Source organism: Peromyscus californicus, unplaced genomic scaffold, assembly GCF_007827085.1.
Source record: "Peromyscus californicus insignis strain IS unplaced genomic scaffold, ASM782708v3 Scaffold_9__1_contigs__length_137607984, whole genome shotgun sequence".
NCBI lineage: Eukaryota > Metazoa > Chordata > Mammalia > Rodentia > Cricetidae > Peromyscus > Peromyscus californicus.
Genome location: NW_026294617.1, coordinates 7516512 through 7537370, shown reverse-complemented (window position 1 = coordinate 7537370; position 20859 = coordinate 7516512). Strand labels below are relative to the sequence as shown.

The 20859-nt window shown below is 44.4% G+C and overlaps 1 protein-coding gene across 3 annotated transcripts in view; it reads left to right on the top strand.

Moving 5' to 3' along the window:
- The window catches only part of Fndc3b (fibronectin type III domain containing 3B), a 309891-nt gene that overhangs the window by 198721 nt on the left and 90311 nt on the right, over positions 1–20859 (top strand). For all 3 annotated transcript variants that reach the window (XM_052730002.1, XM_052730000.1, XM_052730001.1), the window contains exon 7: positions 18764–18822. In XM_052730002.1, coding sequence (XP_052585962.1) covers positions 18764–18822 — 59 coding nt within the window. The remainder of the gene's footprint in view (positions 1–18763; positions 18823–20859) is intronic.

Sequence of the window (20859 nt, the reverse complement as noted above, 5' to 3'; positions counted from 1 at the left end):
CAGGATAAGCTGCCTAGAAAAGAGTATGTTCAAGTACTGATGCTGAGTTTCAGTAAAGATTGCTGGACCTAGGAAAGCTGAAATGTGAATTGCTCGTAATTTATCTCTAGGACCCATTTGTAATCTTGGGTGAGCACAAGGATATTACTATTTTAATAGGTCAGTAATAATCAGATATTGAGAATTGGACCGTGTGCAGATGTCTAGTGTGACTGACAATTAGTAGACATCCAGACAGAGTGCTCCTCTGTTCTGTTCCTCCTCTGCTGCTATGCCATAGTTAATTTTCATCTATTTTCAGTGTGAAAAAGTAATTGAAAGGCTTAGAGCGAAGAACATTGGAGACAAGGAACCAGGGTAATTGTTCACTAGTACTATAGCTTTTACAACGAGCATACTTTTTTAATGTTCTATTTTGAGCCAGGAGTGGGAACAGTAACCTATTTAAGGCTGCACTGGATTTTACAGTGACCTCAAAGAGGAAGCCCTGACATGGTAGGATATGCCCAGAAGGCAGGAGGATCAGGAGTTCAATACTGTCCTTGACTGTATAAGGAGCTCTGGGCTTGCCTGGGCTACATGAGACCTTGTCTCCAAAAGATACCAAGCGATAAAATGGAGAAGGAGCCCAGTGTCCAGTGTTTACTTGACACAAGACTAGAATGCTGTTTCAGTGCTGGGAGGTGATACCACTAGCAATCAACCATCCTAAGTGCTAATTGTAGGTGACAGTTAGACTAATTATACTCTCCTTCGGTGCTGGTTTCGTTCCTGGAAAATTGCTCTTATTTAAGAGAAATTTGAGTTATTAGAGGACTGAATGTTTTGTGGGAACACTTGCATGTAATTTTCCCATTTTATTCAGTTTCCCGAGTCTTACAGGGGTGTTTTCAGACCTGAATCTATGACTACCATATAGAGAATCTACCACTTAGGGACATCCCCAGTCAAGCTTGCTGGGAAGCATGTGGTCACGAGTGGGTGTGCTCTCAGCACTTCAGAATCCTTCTCTATATGGGAACATGGACAGAAAGGAGAAAGGAACTGCGTTACTTCCTGGCCTAGGAACTGCATTTGAACGGGCGTTAGTTGGTGTTCCCCTTCCTTTGGGGTAATTCTGAGTGGGCCTATCTGCTGTTACCAGGCACTCAAAATTGAATAGCAGATCTGAGTCCTGTCCTGGTGGGGAGATGGCATCGAGAGCAGCTCTGGCACAGTCCTGGCAGATCTGAGCACTATCACTTCCCTGGGGCCCAGTTTTCTCGCTGCTTCTTGTCATACCAAACTGACTGCCATCCACAGATTTTAACACAATAGATCAAAAGTGGGTGCGTTGCCAGTTTCCTGTGACTAACAAATTACCACAGAGCTGGTAGGTTAAAGCAACAGAAAATCATTATTTTTTAGTGTAGCAAGCTTGTGGATTAGTTTCAGAGGTCAGAGGTCACTAGGCTGAAGCCAGCTAGCTTGTGGGGCCCAAGAGAAGCTCACAGAAGAAACTGTTTGCTGACCTTTTCTAGCCATAGGTGAATGCCACCATCTCTTGGCTAGTACACCTACCACTAGCATCTCTGGTCTCAGCTCTGTCTTCATGTAGCTTTCTCTCCTGTGGGTTGAATCTCCCTCTGCTTCCTCCTTGTAAGAATGCTTGTGATTTCTTTCATTTGGGGCCCACTTAGAAAACCCAGGGAAATCTTCTCACCTCAGAATCCTCTATCACGTCCCCCAAAGATTGGACCATGTCAGATAACTCCTCCATTCTCAGGGTTGGTTTCTAGGATCCTTTCAGAGGCCATTTCAACCCACCCCAAGTTACCTCCAGCATGTCTGTTCTAAAAACTGGGCCAGAATTGGCTCTTGCCCTCATTCGTGTCCTGCTTAGGTCTAACTGATGAATCCACTCTTCTCAGCATTGGTCATGGGATTTAAGGTGCAATGCATGGCAGCAGATAGGTCTCTCTAGCAATGCAGGGCAGGAGCCATTGGCAGAGCCTTTCCCACGGTGACAGTGCCCTCAGGGAAGACCATGCATAGGGTGTTCCAATTGAATACAGGGGCGCTTTTCCCGTGTATGTGTGAGTGTGTGTGTGTGTGTGTGTGTGTGTGTGTGTGTGTGTGTGTGTGTATGTTTTCTTTCTTTCTTTTTTTAATATTTTTATTTTATAATTAACTTAATTTCACATATCAGCCACGGATTCCCCCCCCCGTCCTCCCTCCTCCCAACCCCCAACCCTCCTCCCCAATCCACCCCCCATTCCCACCTCCTCCAAGGCAAAGTCTCCCCTTGGAGACAGCCCAGCCTGGTAGACTCAGCCAAGGCAGGTCCAGTCCCCTCCTCCCTACACCAAGGCTGAGCAAAGTGTCCCAGCATAGGCCCCAGGCTCCAAAAAGCCAGCCCATGCACCAAGGACAGGTCCAGGCTCCACTGCCTGGGGGGGCCTCCCAAACAGTTCAAGCTAATCTACTGTCTCACTTATCCAGAGGGCCTGGTCCAGTTCCATGGGTCTCCTCAGCCATTGGTTCACAGTTCATGTGTTTCCACTAGTTTGGCTATTTGTCCCTGTGCTTTTTCCAATCATAGTCTCAATATTTCTCGATCATACAATCCCTCCTCTCTCTCGCCGATTGGACTCCTGGAGCTCCACTTGGGGCTCAGCTGTGGATCTCTGCTTCTGCCTCCATCAGTCACTGGATGAGAGTTCTATCATGACAGTTAGGGTGTTCGGCCATCCAATCACCAGAGCAGGTCAGCTCAGGCACTCTCTCGACCATTGCCAGTAGTCTATAGTGGAGGTATCTTTGTGGATTTCTGGGGACCTCTCTAGCACTCTGCTTCTTCCTGTTCCCCTGGGGTCTTCATTCATCATGGTATCTCCCTCTCTGTTCTCCCACTCTGCTCCTGATCCAGCTGGGACCTCCTGCTCCCCTAAGCTCTCTTTCCCCTGACCATTGCCCTCCATTTACCCACCGCCACCCCCAGTTTGCTCATGTAGATGTCATCCATTTCTCTGTTTTTGGGCGATCTCAGAACCTGGAAACAACCTAGATGCCCTTCAACTGAAGAATAGATAAATAAAATATGGTACATATACACAATGGAGTACTACTCAGCAGAGAAAAACAATGACATCATGAGGTTTGCAGGCAAATAGATGGATCTAGAAAAAATCATCCTGAGTGAGGTAACCCAGACTCAGAAAGACAAACATGGTATGTACTCACTCATAAATGGATACTAGATGTAAAGCAAAGGATGACCAGACTGCAACTCACAACTCCAGGGAGGCTAGCTAGAAAAGAGGACCCTTGCGTGTTTTTATGATTAGCTTTTATTGCTGTGACAAATTACCCTGGAGAAGCAGTGGAAAAGGAGGAAGGTTTGGGTTAGCCCCGTTTCCGTTTCTGTCTGATCAGCTAGCTCCATTGCTGTCGGGTCTGGGAAAGGCAGGGTTCGTGTGGAAGCCCACAGCCTGAGAAAGCCACTCACCTCCTGTCAGCCCGAAAGCTTGGTAAAAAGTGCAGTAGCAGATGTAATAAATACTGTTTCCTAGGAAATGACACATCTGCCCGATTTGGAATGTCCATGTTCTTTGAAAAGGAAACAATCCAGTCCTTACTAAGACTCATTAAAGTTATTTTTTTAAAAAGAGCTTAGTGAATCTAGTATTCCTTCAGTTTCGTTCTGCTTAAGAAGACCCACAGCAGCCACGCTCGTTGCCTTTGTGGATGGGTCCCGGTGTCTTCTCCCTGAGAACTGCCGTCTGTACAGATCTGTTTGCCCTAATCTTGAAGAAGCGTTGCCAGCCCCTCAGGTTTCAGGTGTCGTCTGGGCAGTACCACAAGTCCAGGTGTGGTACTTGATCCCTGCTGCTTGTCACGGTGAACTTGGGTTTTATTATTTTTGTTTTTACCTTTGGGCAGAAATTTTGCCTAACTTGGAAAACCAGAAAATTTTAAACTACATGAGATAGTATTTGGTACCTGCTACTCCCTTTCCTTCCAGAATTATATAATTTTGTCAAATTTGGTGGGATATGTATGTATGTATTTGCATGGGTCTATATCCATACACGTGGACACGTACACATACGCATACATCACTGTCAGGCAGGCATCGTTATATCGTATCTGCAGCATCCAATGGACGATTGAGTTAGTCAATGCTCTGGTCTGCTGTGAGTTTGCAGAACTAAAGAGTATTCCAAAGCAGGAGGTTGATGAGAACATTGAGGGCCAGACTCAGCCAGATAATGCGGTTCCCAGCCATAGCCATGAACAATAATGTCAGGACAGCAGATACGAAAGCATGGCTGTCTGCAGGTGGAAAAGGGAGGCGGAAGTAAGCAGAGCCTGTGCCCTGCAGCCCGCCTCAGGTCAGTCCATGTGGCTGTGGGCTCACTGGGAAGCACGCTTCGAGGCTCTCATGAAGGGTGAGGAGGATCCAGACAGCACACCTCTCTGGAACAGTTTCCAGGCTAACTAATGATGAAGCTAGAGCTCCGTCTGAGCAGCTTTGCTTTGACTGCCCTTGTGAGCCAGTAGTTTAGTTACTTACGTGTTCTTTCCAGAGGAGCATTGATCACAGCATAGACGATGCCTGCCAGTTCCTCTTGGAATCAATTTAGATGAGAAGGACTTTGGACAAAACCATGTAAGTGTGTCTGGTTAAGTCATTTTACTATTTGAGGGCAGCTTTGGAGACTGAAATATATTTTCCATTTAGTAGAATTTGCCTTTTCTTGTGGGCCGCATTTGTGGAAATATGTTGAAATCTTAAATGTAGACAGTATGGCTTGCTGTCTAGAGCGAGGCTCCCCTGGCTGATGTCTGGCTGACGGGCAGCAGTGATGGGTGTGACCAGAGCCTCAGCTCTGTTCCTTCGGCAGCTCTGTGGACTGTGGAGCAGGCACACCACTCTCCAGGAACATTTTATCTGCTATGCATTCTTGCAGTTCCTCTGCATGTCAGTGTCACATATGAAAACTTAGGTGTAGAAGTCTGTGAAACAAGTTAACAGTTTTCTAGATATCCAAACATGCTTCATGAAATGGGCTTTCCTAACTTCCTACTGCCCTTACAGTGTTTGTCAGGCGCAAGGGTGTGTGTGTGTGTGTCTGTGTGTCTGTCTGTGTACATGCATGCACTCGTGTACATACATGAACACTTCCATAGAGCTTCCATGTCTGAAATGGAATTCTTATTTTCTGTCTCTCTGCTGCCAGTTTATCCCCACCCCCCTCCCCACCCCCAGCAGCCAGAGAGCTCTTATAAATCCATCTCCCACATTTTCCTTTCAAACTCAGCGTGAAGTGCAGGCCCTTTTCCCAGCATGGGACTGGGTCTGCCTCTGCCTGGCACCTCCCTTTGAGTTCTCTGACATTCCTGTCCTTCCTGCCCTGGGCCTTCTCTCTCCTGGCGAGTCCTGCCATTTGGACAGTGCTGGTGTTTACCTTCCTCTCTTAGACCAAATGGTTCAGGGTCACATGGTTGCTGATCCCCACCACTAGCTAACCCTTGTGTGTGTGTGTGTGTGCGTGTTGTCTATAATCCCTCATAAGAGTTCACCCCTTGGATATATCCAAAACAGACCAAGTTGGCAGAAGTTCAAGAGCATAGCTCACTCAAGGATACTTCCAAATGGTTTTTTATAGATACCATAAATTGCTAAATTTGCTTTTTATTTAGATTTTTCTTTTTCATTTTACAAGGCTGGGGTTAAAATATAGAATTCCACTGTAGCTGGAAAGAATCATGAGATAGTTTATTAATCCAAATACTAGGGTTGAACCACATAAGAAACAACCGAGATGAAATGCTTTTTCTTAACAAACTGAATGCTGGGTAAAAATTCACTGTTAAGCCTGATCCTTTCCCACTGCAGTGGCCTTCCCTACGCTACGCCTTGCATTTTCTCCTACTAAATAAACGTGGAAACTTTTCATCACCGTTGCTTTGTGTTTTCTGGGGAAGAATGGCCCTCCTTTGGGGGCTACGGATGCTTTTGGTCACCCAGTGTTATTTCTGCTAGCATCGTTAGCTTTATCCACAGTTAGAATCTGGATTTTGTGTTCCCCTCTTTCCTCCTAGCTCTTGTGATGTTTCATGTAATGCAGAGCAATTAAAACTTCCAGGAACGTATTATTGACTACATCATCACAAGCATTTCAGAAACGTCAATTCACCCCTTTCATTCCATTGTTTGGGGATGCTTTCAGTCACCAGCTGGTCTTTGAATCCGTTAACATTTTCCAAAGAATAAATACATTTTAAGTGATATGTTAACTTTTATTAGCCAGTACCATTTCTACTCAGAATGGATTTGTATCTTCTTAACTCTCTTGGAAAATGTGGTTAAAAACACTCATTCCTAAGTGTTAGGAGGCACTGTAGACTCTTCACTTGGGGTCACTTTGTCCTAACACTTGAGTCTCTGCCTCCCAAAGGGCAGCACCAACTGGTCACTCCGTTCTTACAGGAACATTCACAAGGTAAACACAATAAAAATGAGAGCCATCACCTTCTAGATGGTAGCAAAGATGCAGGAATATTGTGGAAGCCTCAAGAAAGCAGATCCTATCAGGTCAGTGTGTGCACTGGCATTTTGAAAGAAGGATAGACTCATCTTAGTTCAGAGCTCTCTCTGATAGCACCGACTAGGAAGAGGAAGCTTTTGAGAGTCGTAGCCTAGGATATAAGCATGCCTCTCATATACACATGGGCAGAAGCAGGGCCGGTAGCTTATGGTTATGTATGTCACCTGAGTCTGGGTCAGCCTGGGTTTAAGCAGAGATTTGTAATTCTGGCTTTAGAAAAAAAATCCTAGCAGTATAAATTAAAAGTACAGGAGCTCAAAACTAAATGTAAATAAGTAAATACAAATATATTTACTTAGAAAACTTACTTAATGTGTGTAAGCTTACAAGTCAGAAACAAAAGCGTCCCAGGGCAGGGGTGGAAGGGTACTTCGGGGTTACGAGTGAGAAAACATAGCACCCTGCAGCTGTCTGCACCTTTCCGACTTGGTATTTTCTCTAGAAGATGAGCTTTTAGCCAGGCTGTCATGACCACCCTTCATGGAGCCTTATAAGAAAGTATCCTGTAGGCCTGATGAGCCCAGTCCTAAGCTTGGTGACAGTCAGAGGCCAAGAAACAGTTCCAGGTCTGAGAACATTTCTGCTCAGAGTCCCCAAACACAGCGGAAGTGATAAGTGGGAGGGGACATGGCCTCATGCTGGACACAGTGAGACATCACCTTTTAACTACAAACGTTGCTCTTTATTTAGGTAAGTTTCATGTTCCTATTTTAGGGAGGGGGCGTCCTTTTCAAAGCCCCAGGGCCTCTGCCGGAGAGCCCAGTCCCCTACGAGCCCTGTCGTCTCGCCGCCCACTTCGCTCCCTTCCCCACCCTGTCTGTCTTCACGTTCCCTCTCCCTGCTCTGACAGTCCACACCTGCTGCTCGCATCTACTTTATGCCGCTTTCCACTGGAGGCTGATGTCTAAAAATCAATCCTGGCAACTAATGTGAAATGAAATTTGGAAGACATCTTGATTCTCATGGACTTGCACAAGCTGAAGTTATTAGAGAGGATTAGGGGCCACAGCTGGCGAGCAGATGGAACGCTTTCAATTTCACAGTTGAAGCTGGTCAGAACCGAGTGTGCACACAAAACTTCTGGATATTCTCTCCAGGTTATTTCACTTGTTTCTGCTGGACTGTAACCCTGGTTGCTGTTCATGATCTTTAAATTGCTGGGTTAGATAAATATTAATATGTCTCTTATTTAGGTGGCATTATTATACTTGATGGAGTTTCCTGCTTCAAATCTCAACTTGGTAGCCAACTTAATAATGGGCTTATCCTATAAAAGATAAGAAAGAAAATAAGACTTTTACACTTTGTTTTTCAAGTTTGGAAGTAAAGTCTAGTTCACAACCAGCCACAACGAGACATTTCAGCTTATTCTTACAGAATACTTCACTCCATCCCTGTCTCCAGCTTGTGTTCATGTCTAGTAAGAGTGCTGTTGTACACACAGGTCACCCCAGCGGATCCGCGGCGGCCTCAGGGCGGGCTCCTTTCTGCCTGTGTGGCCTGCTCCCCGCAGTGTAGCCACTTCACATTGCCTTCCTGGTTCTGGCCTGCAGAACACAGGGGCCTTCGCCTGACACAGAACAACTATCTGCATCCTCAGAAACATAGGCCTGGGGCAAGATTGTTATAGATTTGTGTTTTCTCCACAGAAGAAACTTGTGCCCAGTGGCTGCTGAGGTTGTTAGGAATGCTGTCCAACTAATACAGATTAATTCATGTTTTAATGGTTGGTGCTTTATATATATAAGAGCAGACTCTTTATCTTTGATAAAAGATTTCAGAGACATGGCTGCTTTCTTCTGCAAATGTGAAGTGCCTGCAAATGTCGGACAGCAGCTGGGGTTGTAACTAAGTTATGCAGTTTGGAAACACTCTGTACTCAATGTTCAGGAAGAGAACGCTCGGACATTTCAGGCAGTGCAGCATACCAAAAGCAGCCATAGTTTATGGGCCAACCAAGTTTCTGTTCTGTTGGAACCAGTATGCACTTTTTCCCTCAAACCACAGTCGACTGCAAAAACAGTCTAGCATGCAATTATTGCCCAATGCTGAGGGCTTTAGCTTCTAACCATCCTGAATGTTACATATCTATGCATGAAGGGAGGGCGGAGAATAATTGTGTTTCCAGCACATTGGCACAAAGTGGTCTGTAGAATTATCCCAGCAAATGGTCTTTTTGGTGACCAGCTTTTGAAATAAGTTTCAGTAGCTTCTATTTGAATTTCTAAGTTGAGCTTCTACAATTGAATGTGATACCGGAACAGTATAAACATACTTCAACTCCTGCTGTAATTCTTTTGTACTGAACTGCCTTCTGGGTGATGTCCTAAAGATCTCACTTGAATCCCAAAGCAAAGTCAAGTAGAGCATTGAGGGTCAGGAGCAAGAAAACATTGCTGGGCTGACACCTGAATAGAAGCAGTGAAGCTTTCTACTCATCAGGATTATGAACTGAGGACGGCGGTCTGGAGCAAAGGCACCACAGCAGCCGTCATGGGTCACATGACAAGGTGGAAAGGGACGCAGGCGTGTAGGCTGCCACAGGGGCTTCTACTTCAGAGGGCCACTTTTTGACTTGGTTAAAGAGGTGTAAAAGTGCCATCTTTTGGGTCTTCATAGATGCCAATTTGTGTGAATAACATAATCACCATGGCATAGGGAAGCTGGACAACAGCTCGCCACTGAAGCAAGCCAAACTACTTTAGTGTCTCAGAACAACTCTGTGTACTCCAAATTCACTTTCTAAAATACAACTCGTATATAGCCAATTAAACTTACTCAACATATAATATATTTATGTGAAAGTGTCCCTACATAACACAATGTCATGTACAATGTATGTACAAGAAAATTATGTGTATATATACACATATACATATATACACATTTATATATAATTTTTTATACCTATCTCTAGTTAAATTCCATCCTTACCAGGATATTCGCTAGAGCGGGGCTTCTTAAAATGTTTCTGTCCTTTGACCCCTTTTCTCTGAGACATCTTTGCACAGCCCTAGGTATACAGGTATATAAGATACATTTACAAATCAAATATCCAATAATAACAAATCATAAAGAGTTTTAATGCAATTCTTTGGGGAACATGATTTTACCATTTAGTAAAAACAAAAGCAGATTTACATACTACTAAGTCAGATATACTTTTTAATTTTCATATAAAGAATTAAATCTTGGTTTCTCTGATAGAGTGGGGTATAATAGTAACTGGAGAGAAGAAGGCTTTTATTTTGGCTCACAGTTGGAAGGGATACAGTCGCTGTGGTAGGGAAGCCTTGGTGGCAGAGGCATGTGGTAGCTGGTCACATTGCCTCTGCAGTTAGAAAGCTGAGAGAGGACTGGAGATGGGACTAGGTTGTAAAACCTCCAGGCCCACCCGCACCCCACAGATCTACTTCTTCCCTCAAGGCTTCACCTCCTAAAAGCTCCACAGCCATCTACATCAGCAGCTGGAGACAGTATATTCAAGCTCAAAAGCCTGTGGCGGACATTACCTTTTCATATGAAGTCACAGAAGTCAGCACAGGGGAACGCTGCCACATGCACTTCAGATGCATTGCAGACTCGATCTTGAGTTCATTTTTGACCATTGCTCAATTAGAAACCCTTTTAATGTTGTCCAACTTTTCAAAGCACCCATATTCAGTTGTACAACCTCATTTGTGGTTGTAACCCACAGTTTAAGAAGCTCTCCTCCATAGTGAGACCCAGGAATTCTCCATTACGTCAGTAACTTCCCCAATTGCATTTAAGCATCATAGTGTGACGGCAAGTTTGATGGCCTTTGAGCATATTGCTAAGCAGACTTCATTCTTTCTAGGGAAATATTTCTAGTCTACATGAAATTTAAGATGGTCACTGAATGTATTTAGATTGTGTGTATTTGTATCTCATGTGACAGTATAGATCGACCGATTTCTGGCACAGCTTTATCTTAGTGATATTTGATGCAATGCTATGGTTTCCTAAGATACCTTTCTTTACAGCTCACTCCATCCTGATGTCCTCACGCTTGTTTACTCACATTGAGAAAATAAGTTCAGTATCTGCCTTGGGAGTTGTGTTTCTCATTTGTTGAGAATTCCTGTGCCAAGCACTCAGTTGGGCCCTGGGGTGTTAGTGGTCCACAGCACAGAAGATTTGATGACTGCGGTTCTAAAGCTTGAACTCCCCGAGGCAGGGAGGACTGAAGAGAGCTCTGGGGAGGAGTTGAAGTGTAGTGTGATCTGTACTGTGTATGGAGAGGAAGGCAGAAGGTAGAGGAGACCATGCAGACAGGGCCATCGTAGCCCTGGGAGCTAAAGGCAATGCCTGCCGGGAGAACGGGCAGTGGGCAGAGTCCACTGTGGCAGGAGAGGAGAGACAGTTGCCCCTTCACATTTGACACCGTCCTACCCTAATTAACTTAAGAGTTGTCTGTTGCCTTTTGTGTTATGCAGTTTTATATTAATAATGAAAATCTCATATTAAAATCAAAGAAATCATTTTAAAGTTAATTATTTATAAGAACCTATTAGAGGTTGTTGATTTAGGGTAGTCATGGAAAGCCATATTTTGAAACTTTTCATCCGTCAATCATTCCTTTTCTGTCTGCCCTGCCTCACTTGAGGGCATCTCCTTCATATTTTTTCTTCTATCTTATCTTTATATTTTCTTGGTACATTTTTATTTCTTACCCAGCTTAGAGCACAAATCCAAATAGCTGCTTTTGCTTGTAGGGACCCTTTGAGTCTAGTGAGTCGAGGATGTGGCTACCTCCATTATTAGGGTATGACAGCCAGGTGAAGGAGGAATAGCATCTACAGACTTTGACATGAAGATAATGTAGATGATGCCATTTACAGAGTGGATATGGAGCCAAAATGTTGTATTCAGTTCTTGGTATTTTAGGAGAATGTTAGTGTCATTGTAGTGGAGTGGGTATATGTGCAAATGACAGTTGTATGCCATCTATCATGTTTTCAAACAAGAGCATCCCATTTAGACAATATATATCTGTCTCCATGGCTCATGATGGATAGCTCCTTTTACATAGGAACTGAGGGTCTAAGTTCCAAGTAATTTGATTTTACAATAAACGTAGAATGAGACAGCAAGATCGATACAGAGTAGGAGGCTTGAGAACAAGTCAAGACTTCTTTGTAGTGACTTGGATTTGCAGATGTCTCTTCATCATATCTTTTTTCGAGAGTAAATGGAAAATCTTATGAGTAGAGGGCTTGGAGTAGTTCCCATCTGAGTCCACCTCTCCAGTTAACACTGTGTGTCAACATTCCTTCCTCCTTGCCAAATCTTAACTCTTGATCTTAATTCAGTTTTCACTTAGTGCATTTAGAAGACAGTCCATTTTCCTGTGGGTGTTGAGGCAGATGGTGTTGTCTCTTTTGATTATCTAGTTCTTAGAAGGGAGATGTTGATTAGGAAGAACAAGAAGTGAAACATAGTCCGATTAAACTGAGAGCAGAAATTACAGCCCACAAGAGGAGCCAAATGTACTCTGTGGTTTCCTACGCGAAGTATACTCTAGTTTGGCATGAAGATAGAATATCCAAGAATTTCTGAAATGACTCTAAACATACTTCTGCCATTTTATACTATGAGCTGAGGCAAAGCAGCATTCTCAGCATTGATGGTTATAAAATAAAAATAATGATCAACTCTGAAAAACATTTAGGGGATACCCCATGTCCTGCCATATGAAATTGTCAGCTAGGTTGAATTCTTGATGGGAAAATAAATAAACATAGCAATCTCATTAGTCTGCAAATTTGTTCTCCTCCTTCATAAATAGTAAAAAAGAATATATGTGTATGGCAAAGAATTGCTTTCAAAGAAATTGCTCTGTGAATTATTATCAATTTATGTTTGATTTGTGTACCTGCAGACCTGAAAATATGAAAGTTGTCATGAATGGAAAATGTTTAAACAGGCTTGGTCTGGTGGCACTTTGTGTTTCGTAGTGTGTGGGTCACATCATGCTAAGACAGAGTGCTTAACAAGTTTCCACAGCAGAAGCCATTGCCAGGGAACAAAGGGGACCAGAGAATAGTAGCTATGTGTGGGGCAAATTTATCATCTCAAGGATTAATAATGCTGATGGGATGTTGCCAGTTTTGACATGCTGACATGAAAAACTGTGTCCTAAGAAGTACTCTATTCGGGGAAGGAATTCAGACTCAGGAAAGTCTCTCATATGCACAGCCGAGCTTCTAATGTACACGCTCATGTATAAATGGGGGTGGTTGTGGGTACAGGCTTTGCAACTGGAGAGGACACAGCAGGAGTGGCCAGAGATGCTGAGGGAGAGAGGCAGCGGGACACACAGGATGCTCAAGGAGGAAGCAGGCAGGGCAGGGTAGAGGGACCTAAGGAGGGTAAGGAGGCACCCGCAGAAAGAACAACTTTGTTTGAAAATGCCACCAGGAAACCTAATAATTGTGTGTGCTAAGTACACAGATTTTAAAATAAAAACAAAACCCAAAGCATCGGACCTCATTGATATTTAAACAGAGGAAAGACGCTGACTTACAGCTCCCAGCATGACAATAGAGACCAATGGGGTCAGCTTTGTTTACTGCGGAGGAGATATGGGGCTGGAAAGGAGCTCAGTGGGTGAAATGTTTGCAAGGCCGCCATGAGGAGCCGAGTTTGATCCCCAGACCCCGTGGGAAAAGCCAGCTATGGTGGTCCACACCTGTGCTTGAAATATCCGTCCTGGGGAGACAGAAACAGGCACATCTCTGGGGCTCTGTCGGCCAGTTCAGGCAGTTGGTGAGTCCCCAGGGTGGCCAGCATCCTGAGCAGTGACACCGAGGCTTGAAATCTGGCCTCCACGTGGACACAAAACCCAACACTTAGCCCGCATGGCTTAAACTGGCATGGCTGTGTGGAAAGCTCTGAGTCTTGGTGTGGGCAGATTCAGTGTCTGGCTTCCTGCTTCCTAAAGCTACCATATCCTCAAACTCAGATCCCATTCACAAGGCTCCATCCTCAAGGCCTCATCTAATCCCAACTCCCTCCCTCCAAAGACCCTGCCTCCAATACCATCACATTTGGGAACAGGCCAACATGAATTTTGGGGAGGACAGATATCTCACCCATAATGCTACTCCAAGCATTTCTATGTTTAAGCTATTTTAATGTATACATTTTTACAGATTTGGGCAATTTCCCATAAAACATTGAATTTCCGTATTCTCTGGAAAAATGAGAATAATAGCCATCCAACACACACCCGTGGTTACTCTGTGAGTAACTAAGTGTCTGGTGCGGCCCCATTTGACAGAGTGGGTACTTTTCTTCTTCCTTAGAGCACCCCCTCCTCTCGCTGATGTCCCCTGCCTGGTGACTGGGAATTTGCACATGCTTGGGGATGTCCTGAGGGAGATGGCGAGTCTCCTAGAGTGTAATAGTTTTTCAGTGAGCCAGACTGTTGCTTCAGTAGATCCCATCCTCCATCAGTGACTGAGCTTCAGTGTGTGTTCGGCAGTAGACTGAATATCTAGCCTTATCCCCAAATAATTTAGTTATATGAGGCATAAGTAAGGAAATGCTGCTATTAAACGATTCAAAGTTTGCTGTGTGGATAATGGAATTATTAAAGATCCGTACACTGTGGATTCTGCCCTTCCATCCTCCGTCTTACAAAAGTATTGACTAAGCTAATTGAAAAATTCTTGCCGTGTCCTACCAAGTCTTAATGAAAAAGCATGCCAGGGGAGTTTCTAGATGCCACTGTGAAAAAGGTGCACAAACTGTAATTACCTTTGTTTGTTCTGTCCTGTTTTAAAGCAACTGCCTTTCTCTCATACATCCAAGTGAAGTAACAGCCCTCGCTGGATAACCATGGAGTCTAGTCTCCCCCAATGAAAGAGCTGTGTCTGGCGCAGGGATGGCTCAGCTCACTAGTGGAGTCCAGCCGCGCACAGGGGAGTCAGAGGCACGGGCTGGTGCCTGAGTTAACAGGCATACAGTTATCTAGGACCTTATCCAATTTTGTGAGATTTCTGTCGCTGCTTAATTTGATGCATGTTAAAACACTAGTTGCTTCTGTGCGGTTTCATGCATACACAGGGTTCCCTGAGGAAAACAAACATGGGTTTATTTCTTTGAGAATTTGAGAGAAGTGCAAGTCGAATCTTCCGATATTTCAAGCAGGTTCTAATTTTACTTGGCAACAAGCAAGGTACTTGAGCGACGTGTGTAGAGTTGTGGGAGTCGAGGAGACTCTCTGGTACCTTCCTGTTGATTCCTCAGTAGGAAGGGGCTTGTTTGCTTGATGGTAGATTAATGTGACAGTGTCTGGTAGGACTTTGTCTCAATAACTTGCTCCAGGAAAGAAAACTGTTCTTTCTCCTGAATTCCACAAATAGCAACTGAAGCTCAGAGGAAATTAGGCCCTGCTGTCCCATTTACATTCTGTGGCTAGCTCTCCTGTTCATCTGGTCACTCCACCTGCAAAAGGAATTCATCTCTCCTTCCATTTTTCTCTCAGGTTCCAGAATCTTTTTGGAACCCAAGCCACCCTTGAAAATATTTTCCTAGACCAGAATACAACTTCCCACATTCTGGAATACAGCTTTTTCTTTTTTGTCACTGATGGGCTAGTGTTCATCCATTTTTCAGAATTTCAAAGAATGTGATCAGTTTCCCAACTAATACTTAGAAAGATTTCTGTTTTGCATTTTTATGTCAGAATATTTGATGTCAGTATTGTGGTTATGTGTGTGGTGCCCATCCATGTTCATGTGTGTGCATGTATGTATGTGGGGGCATGTGTGAAGGCCAGAGGTTGCTATTGGGAGTGTTCCTCAGTCCACTCTCCTTCTGTTTTTGAGACCGGGCATCTCTCACTGAACCTGGAGCTCACCAGTGCAGAGCCCTGGGATCTCGCTGTCCCCGGCTCCCTAGCTCTGGGATTATAAGCAGACCCAGCTGTGTCTGGCTTCTGTATGGTTGCTGGAATCCAGACTCGGGTCCTATGACAAGCATGTTACTTTACTGAGTTGTCTCCAAAGCCACTCGGGGCTATTTGTGTTTTTGTTTTTTAAATATTTGCTCTGTAGGGATTAACTGTATTGTCCTTTATATTATGAAAATGCATTCTTCAGTGATCTAACTTAACTTTTTTGTTTTGTTTTGGGGGTGTGTGTGTGCATGTGTGTTATGTATACGTTTGTGTGCACATGCACGGAGGCCAGATGAAGGTATCGGGTACCCTTTTCTATCACTCTCTGCCTGTTCCTTTGAGGTGGGGTCTCTGCTGATGCCAAAGCTCCCGTTTGCATCCAGCAAGCCCCAGTGATCCTCCTCTTCCCACCCACTTTAGTGCTGGGGTGCACAGGATACATGCTGTTTATGTGGGTGCTAGGGTTTGAACCCAGTCCACATGTATGGGCTCTGTGCAGTAGCAGCACTATCTTAAGAGGGCTAGAGAGTTATTTTTAGTATTTATACCTAAGACCATTGCCTCTAAATCCTAACCACTGAGTAACTGAACTTTTTATGTACTTGATGCCTTTTTCCTCCTCAGAAAAGTAATACTTTTGAAATTGGTAATAGCCAGTTTGATTTTCTACACAAAAAAATTTATCTGTGAGCATTCTTACTATTTCCTTCCTTTGCCTGTTTTCATTTTCACAGATATTAGCAAACCTTGACTGGGTGTCTAGTTTATTTTATTATTGATTCCTATTTTTCTTTTCATCTAAAAGTATTATTTGTCCATCTAGCTCTTACATCTAAATTATTAGATCCTGTATTTTCAGCCTACTAGTCAATAGGCATAGCTCACCTGAAGGGCAGCCGTAGCAGCTCCTTGGCAGACCAGGAGGACTCTGACGTCCAGAGGGGCGCATCTATACAAGCTGGTCTGGGATTGGGGGAAAGTGCAGAGAAAACTGATGCTGATGTTATTCTACTGGAATGAAGGGCTGGTGCAGTGTAAATACTTTTTACAGCTACAGCCAAGCATGGACCTGAGTTTCTTTTCTAAGAAGGAAAAAAATCTGAAACAAACCAATGAGTAAATTGTGTTTATAAAGGGGGATGTTTAAATTAGTTTAGCCTGCACAGTTACTCAAACAGTCTGGTCTTACGTTTTTTGGAGCAAACATAAAAACCATTATTTATGGAAAGTTTAAATTTCACATAACACATGCTCACTAGGTGTGTGGAGCTCTTTTTCTTTTTTTAACTATTCACTTTATTGTGTGTTTTTAATTTAGCCTTCACTTTGCTAAAGATACTGTATGTTCTTGGGAAGAGAGGTGCTTTGGGGAGGGGAGGGGAGACTTGAACTAACAACAAAAGAGAAAAAAAGGAGTGTCTAGTGATTCCACAGAAATATTTCCATGCTTTTAAAACTGGTTTCTTTTCCTTGTGTATCTTTTATTGGTAGATGTGGTCTTTCCAGAGCATACGTGAGTCCTGATGTTCCTTCTTACTAGTCCGTCTGTCTCTTGATGGTCCAGCTCCTCCGCCTTGTCTTCAAGCTCAGACATTCTGTCCCCTCCTTGAGCCAGTATGCTACTGAGACTTTCTGGGGAGCTTTTTACTCAACTGTTCTGTTTCCAACATCTGAGACTGGGGTTTTTCTCCAGTCCTCCCCTTCCCCCCATATCTGGTATTACTGTCTTTATTTCATTTAGCTGTTTGTATTCCCAGTTGGGAGCTTATCTTCTGGCTGTGTAGCCTAGGCTAGCCCGAAACTCCAGATCCTCAGCTCTCTACCTCCCAAGTGTTGAGATTACAGGGTTTTTTTGGTTTGTTTTGTGTTTTGTTTGTTGTTGTTGTTGTTGTTTTTATAGGAAATAAGTCACATGCTCTAGGCCTGTAGTATCTATACCTTCCAAGTACATTTTAGTAGGAAAAACCAAAGGAGCATGAAAGGAAATCAGGGTAATTATTTTCAGATATTGGTAGTAGAAAAACAATCAATGAGATTTGAGTGACAGAGTGGGGAGTTAGCGGGACGGTCCTCGAGCAGGTGGCTGAGATTACACCTGACTAGTGAGCCCCCAGCCCTAAGGAACGCAGGGCTGGCCAGCCCACCACTGTCCAGCTCGGTCCCCAGTGTCTGCTGTCCCACAGGACTCACTTCATCTAGGTTGGTCTAGAGCTTTCCCACTGCCCTCCTTCAGGTTGCCTTGGGGACAGCTTTGTCCCCTGATGCTACAATTACCATTTGGATTTCCTGTCACCTTCTCCCCACTAACCTGTAAATAATTGGGGGACAAGGATTTATGCTCTAGGAATCATATCTTTCTAGCATTGTAAATCAGGATAGATAGTTGTGGAATCCACCACAACTTGGAGTTAGATTCCTTGAAGTGAAGCAGATTGAACTCTGTTTACCTGGCTATCCATTCTTCCCATCTCTGTATGCCAAGTTTTTTCCTCCTTGTATTTCTAAAAAGCAGGTTTTACCACACTATGAAAATGTGTGGTAATTTGTCCCCTTCCTCATCCTATTGAAGACACCATCACCTATCTCGTTGATGAAGACTAGAATTATCCCCGCTCATGCCCTTACCACTGTCTGTCACATCCAGTTTTGTAGCCTGTGTCTTGTGGCCTAGTCAGGTTTTCACCCTGCTTACCAGCAACTCTAGCTGAAGGTAGTTCTGCCTTTACCTGTGCTACTGCAGCAGTGTGTTAACCCGCCGCATACACCTTCCTTACGTGCATCATTTATGAAGAAGTCTAATGTTCCTTCAAACTCCAGCTGTTTTATAAGTCCTTCCACGTAAACAGTGCAGTTCAAACGTAAGACCCAAGCTATAAATGAATACATGGATACATATGTGCATACACACATCCTGAAGAAAAGTTTGAACTCACTCCATTGTTGCTCAAGTTCATCTTCTCTGGAAGATGTTCTGTGCACTTCCAATTGCAAGGGTCTCCTGCCTGCCCTTCTCATGACCTGTTATTCCCTAGTGTATGTTGAATGAAGTAGGACTAAATCAAGCTGACCACACTGGCAAGATAGCACCATCACAGTGATGCCCTCGTCCAGTGTTCAAAGTGGCGCCAGCAGTGTGTTTCACAGGCAACTGACTGACTTGATGACCTCCTTCACTAAGGCATGGGGAAGGAGACTTGACAGCCCTACTGTCTTCTCACGCTTTGTCCCCTGCTTGTCTTTGCAGAGTATGAGTTGGAAGTCAAAAGAGTCCAAGACATCCTTTCGGGAATAGAGAAACCACAGGTATGTCTTCTGGACCTCTGGGCAAGAACAACATGTTCTTAGGTATTCCTAATGTGCTTTTATTTTGCCACACCATCAGTAAGCAGAAGGACCCCTTCCCACTGCAAATTTTAATAAGCTTGAAACAGTCATCAGTTATTAACGGACCACAAAAATCTAGAACGGGCCACAGAAATGCCACCCTTGTGCAGATGTTCTGAATTCAGGTAGATGCATCTAGGTTTTCTTGGTTCTCCAGAGCAGTTTGTTCTTTGAATTTCTTGTTACCTTTGTAAAGGGAGGAAGAATACATCTTGAAAACCTCAGAGATCCCAGGTGTTTCCCTAGGTAGATTTCAGAACAGTATTTTTATATTAGAGGACATTGGGCACAATGGCAAGAAAGAGATGGTGGGTGTGGTAATGTTACAAGATTTAAATTTCGTTTGCCAGGTGTTTTGAAATTCAGCTAGAAATTTATAATGTTGATTCAACCTTTTTGTCTGAGCTAGAGCCAGAGTTTTGGGGAGTGTTTTCTGGCTGAATTGGAAAAATCTTGATTCTTGGTGTGTTATGAAGACCAGGGCTCTTAAACGGCAGACTCCAGATTGACCCTGGGGGCTCATTTGGACTAAACCAAGGAGCATGGGTGTGTTGGAAGGTGCACATTACAGAGACGTTGCTGGAGACTCGAGTCTGGACTCCTTCTGGGCAGGGCAAGTAGTCATTGGGAGATCTCAGGCAAAGGTGCTAAGTAATCGGGGCTGCATTTGCAGATTGAGCCAAGTTGGCAGATGAATTGGAACAAGAGGGTGGGCCCAGGGAGGGGGAGGTTAGGAATCCTCCCACTCCTCATAGTCCACAGGATGGTGTCCAGGAGTCAGAATTAGGTGGTGTCCAATGTGGCAGGGAGGGCCAGATATTAGGTCCATTCTGAAGGTAAGTTGCTAAATTATTCCCATTTGCTACCGGCTGCCGTGGGTAGCCGGGCTGTAGCTTCAGAACGTCCCTTTCAGCAGCCTCCCCAGTCGCTACCCTTGCCGTCTGGCAGGCTGTCCTCACGGTCTGCAGTACCTCTGGTGGTGCCTCTAGTCTCAATGTGGCCTGGACGCGTCCCTACCGTTGCTCATAACACACTGCACTCGAGGGTATTCCTGAAGGTCTTCCAGCTGGCTGGACTTCCTCTAGGGTACATTCACTTTGGGCTCCTTTTGTATCTTCATGGCCGTTCCTAGACATCTTAGGTCTGTTTCACTTGCAGAGCATCCAGAAAAATAAATATAGCACACAGTTGAATGTGTCTGGTAGACTCCCTGCTGTGCAAAGAGGAGGACCAAGCGCAGGAATGGGCGACTAAACACACAAGTGGAAGTTCACCTTGTAGACACAATAGCAGGTCGGGGGCTGGAGGTAAAGAGTAGGGAGAGATTAGAAAAGGGCTGGAGATGACTCGGTGGGTAATGCTTGATGTGCTCACGTGACGACCTGAGCTTGGACCTCAGCACCCACAGGAAAACAAACCAACAATGAACCCAAGTGTCTTGGAACACCTGTAATCTGAATACAGAGGGACAGGGACAGTGGTTTCTGGGGCTTGTTGACCGACAGGTATAGCTGAAACAATAAGCCCCAGAGTCAGTGAGAGAACCTGTCTCAGAAAGCAAGGCAGAAGCCTGGAGAGATGGCTCAGCCATAAAGAGTATGTATTGCTCTTGCAAAGGACCCAGATGGCTTCCCAGACCGAGGCAGGAGGCATTCTTCCTTCATCCTGGTGAAGTTCTCTGCCTGTAACAGCCACTCAGTCCCCAGCCCGGTTAGTCATTTGCATGGTTTTCTCTCTCCCATCTTCTTCCTCTTGTCCCTTCTTTCTACAGTTCTTGGGCATGATAGTCTTTGTGCACCCAAGACCTAGCTGTCCCTGTCCTTGACACATACTGAACCCTTGACAACTGGTACTGAAGAAATGACAGACATATCTGGGTTCGGGGGGAGGGGGGTAGGACAGATGCCCCCAGACTGGCCAGTGTGGAGGAAGGCAAGTGCAGAGCTTGTCACAGTG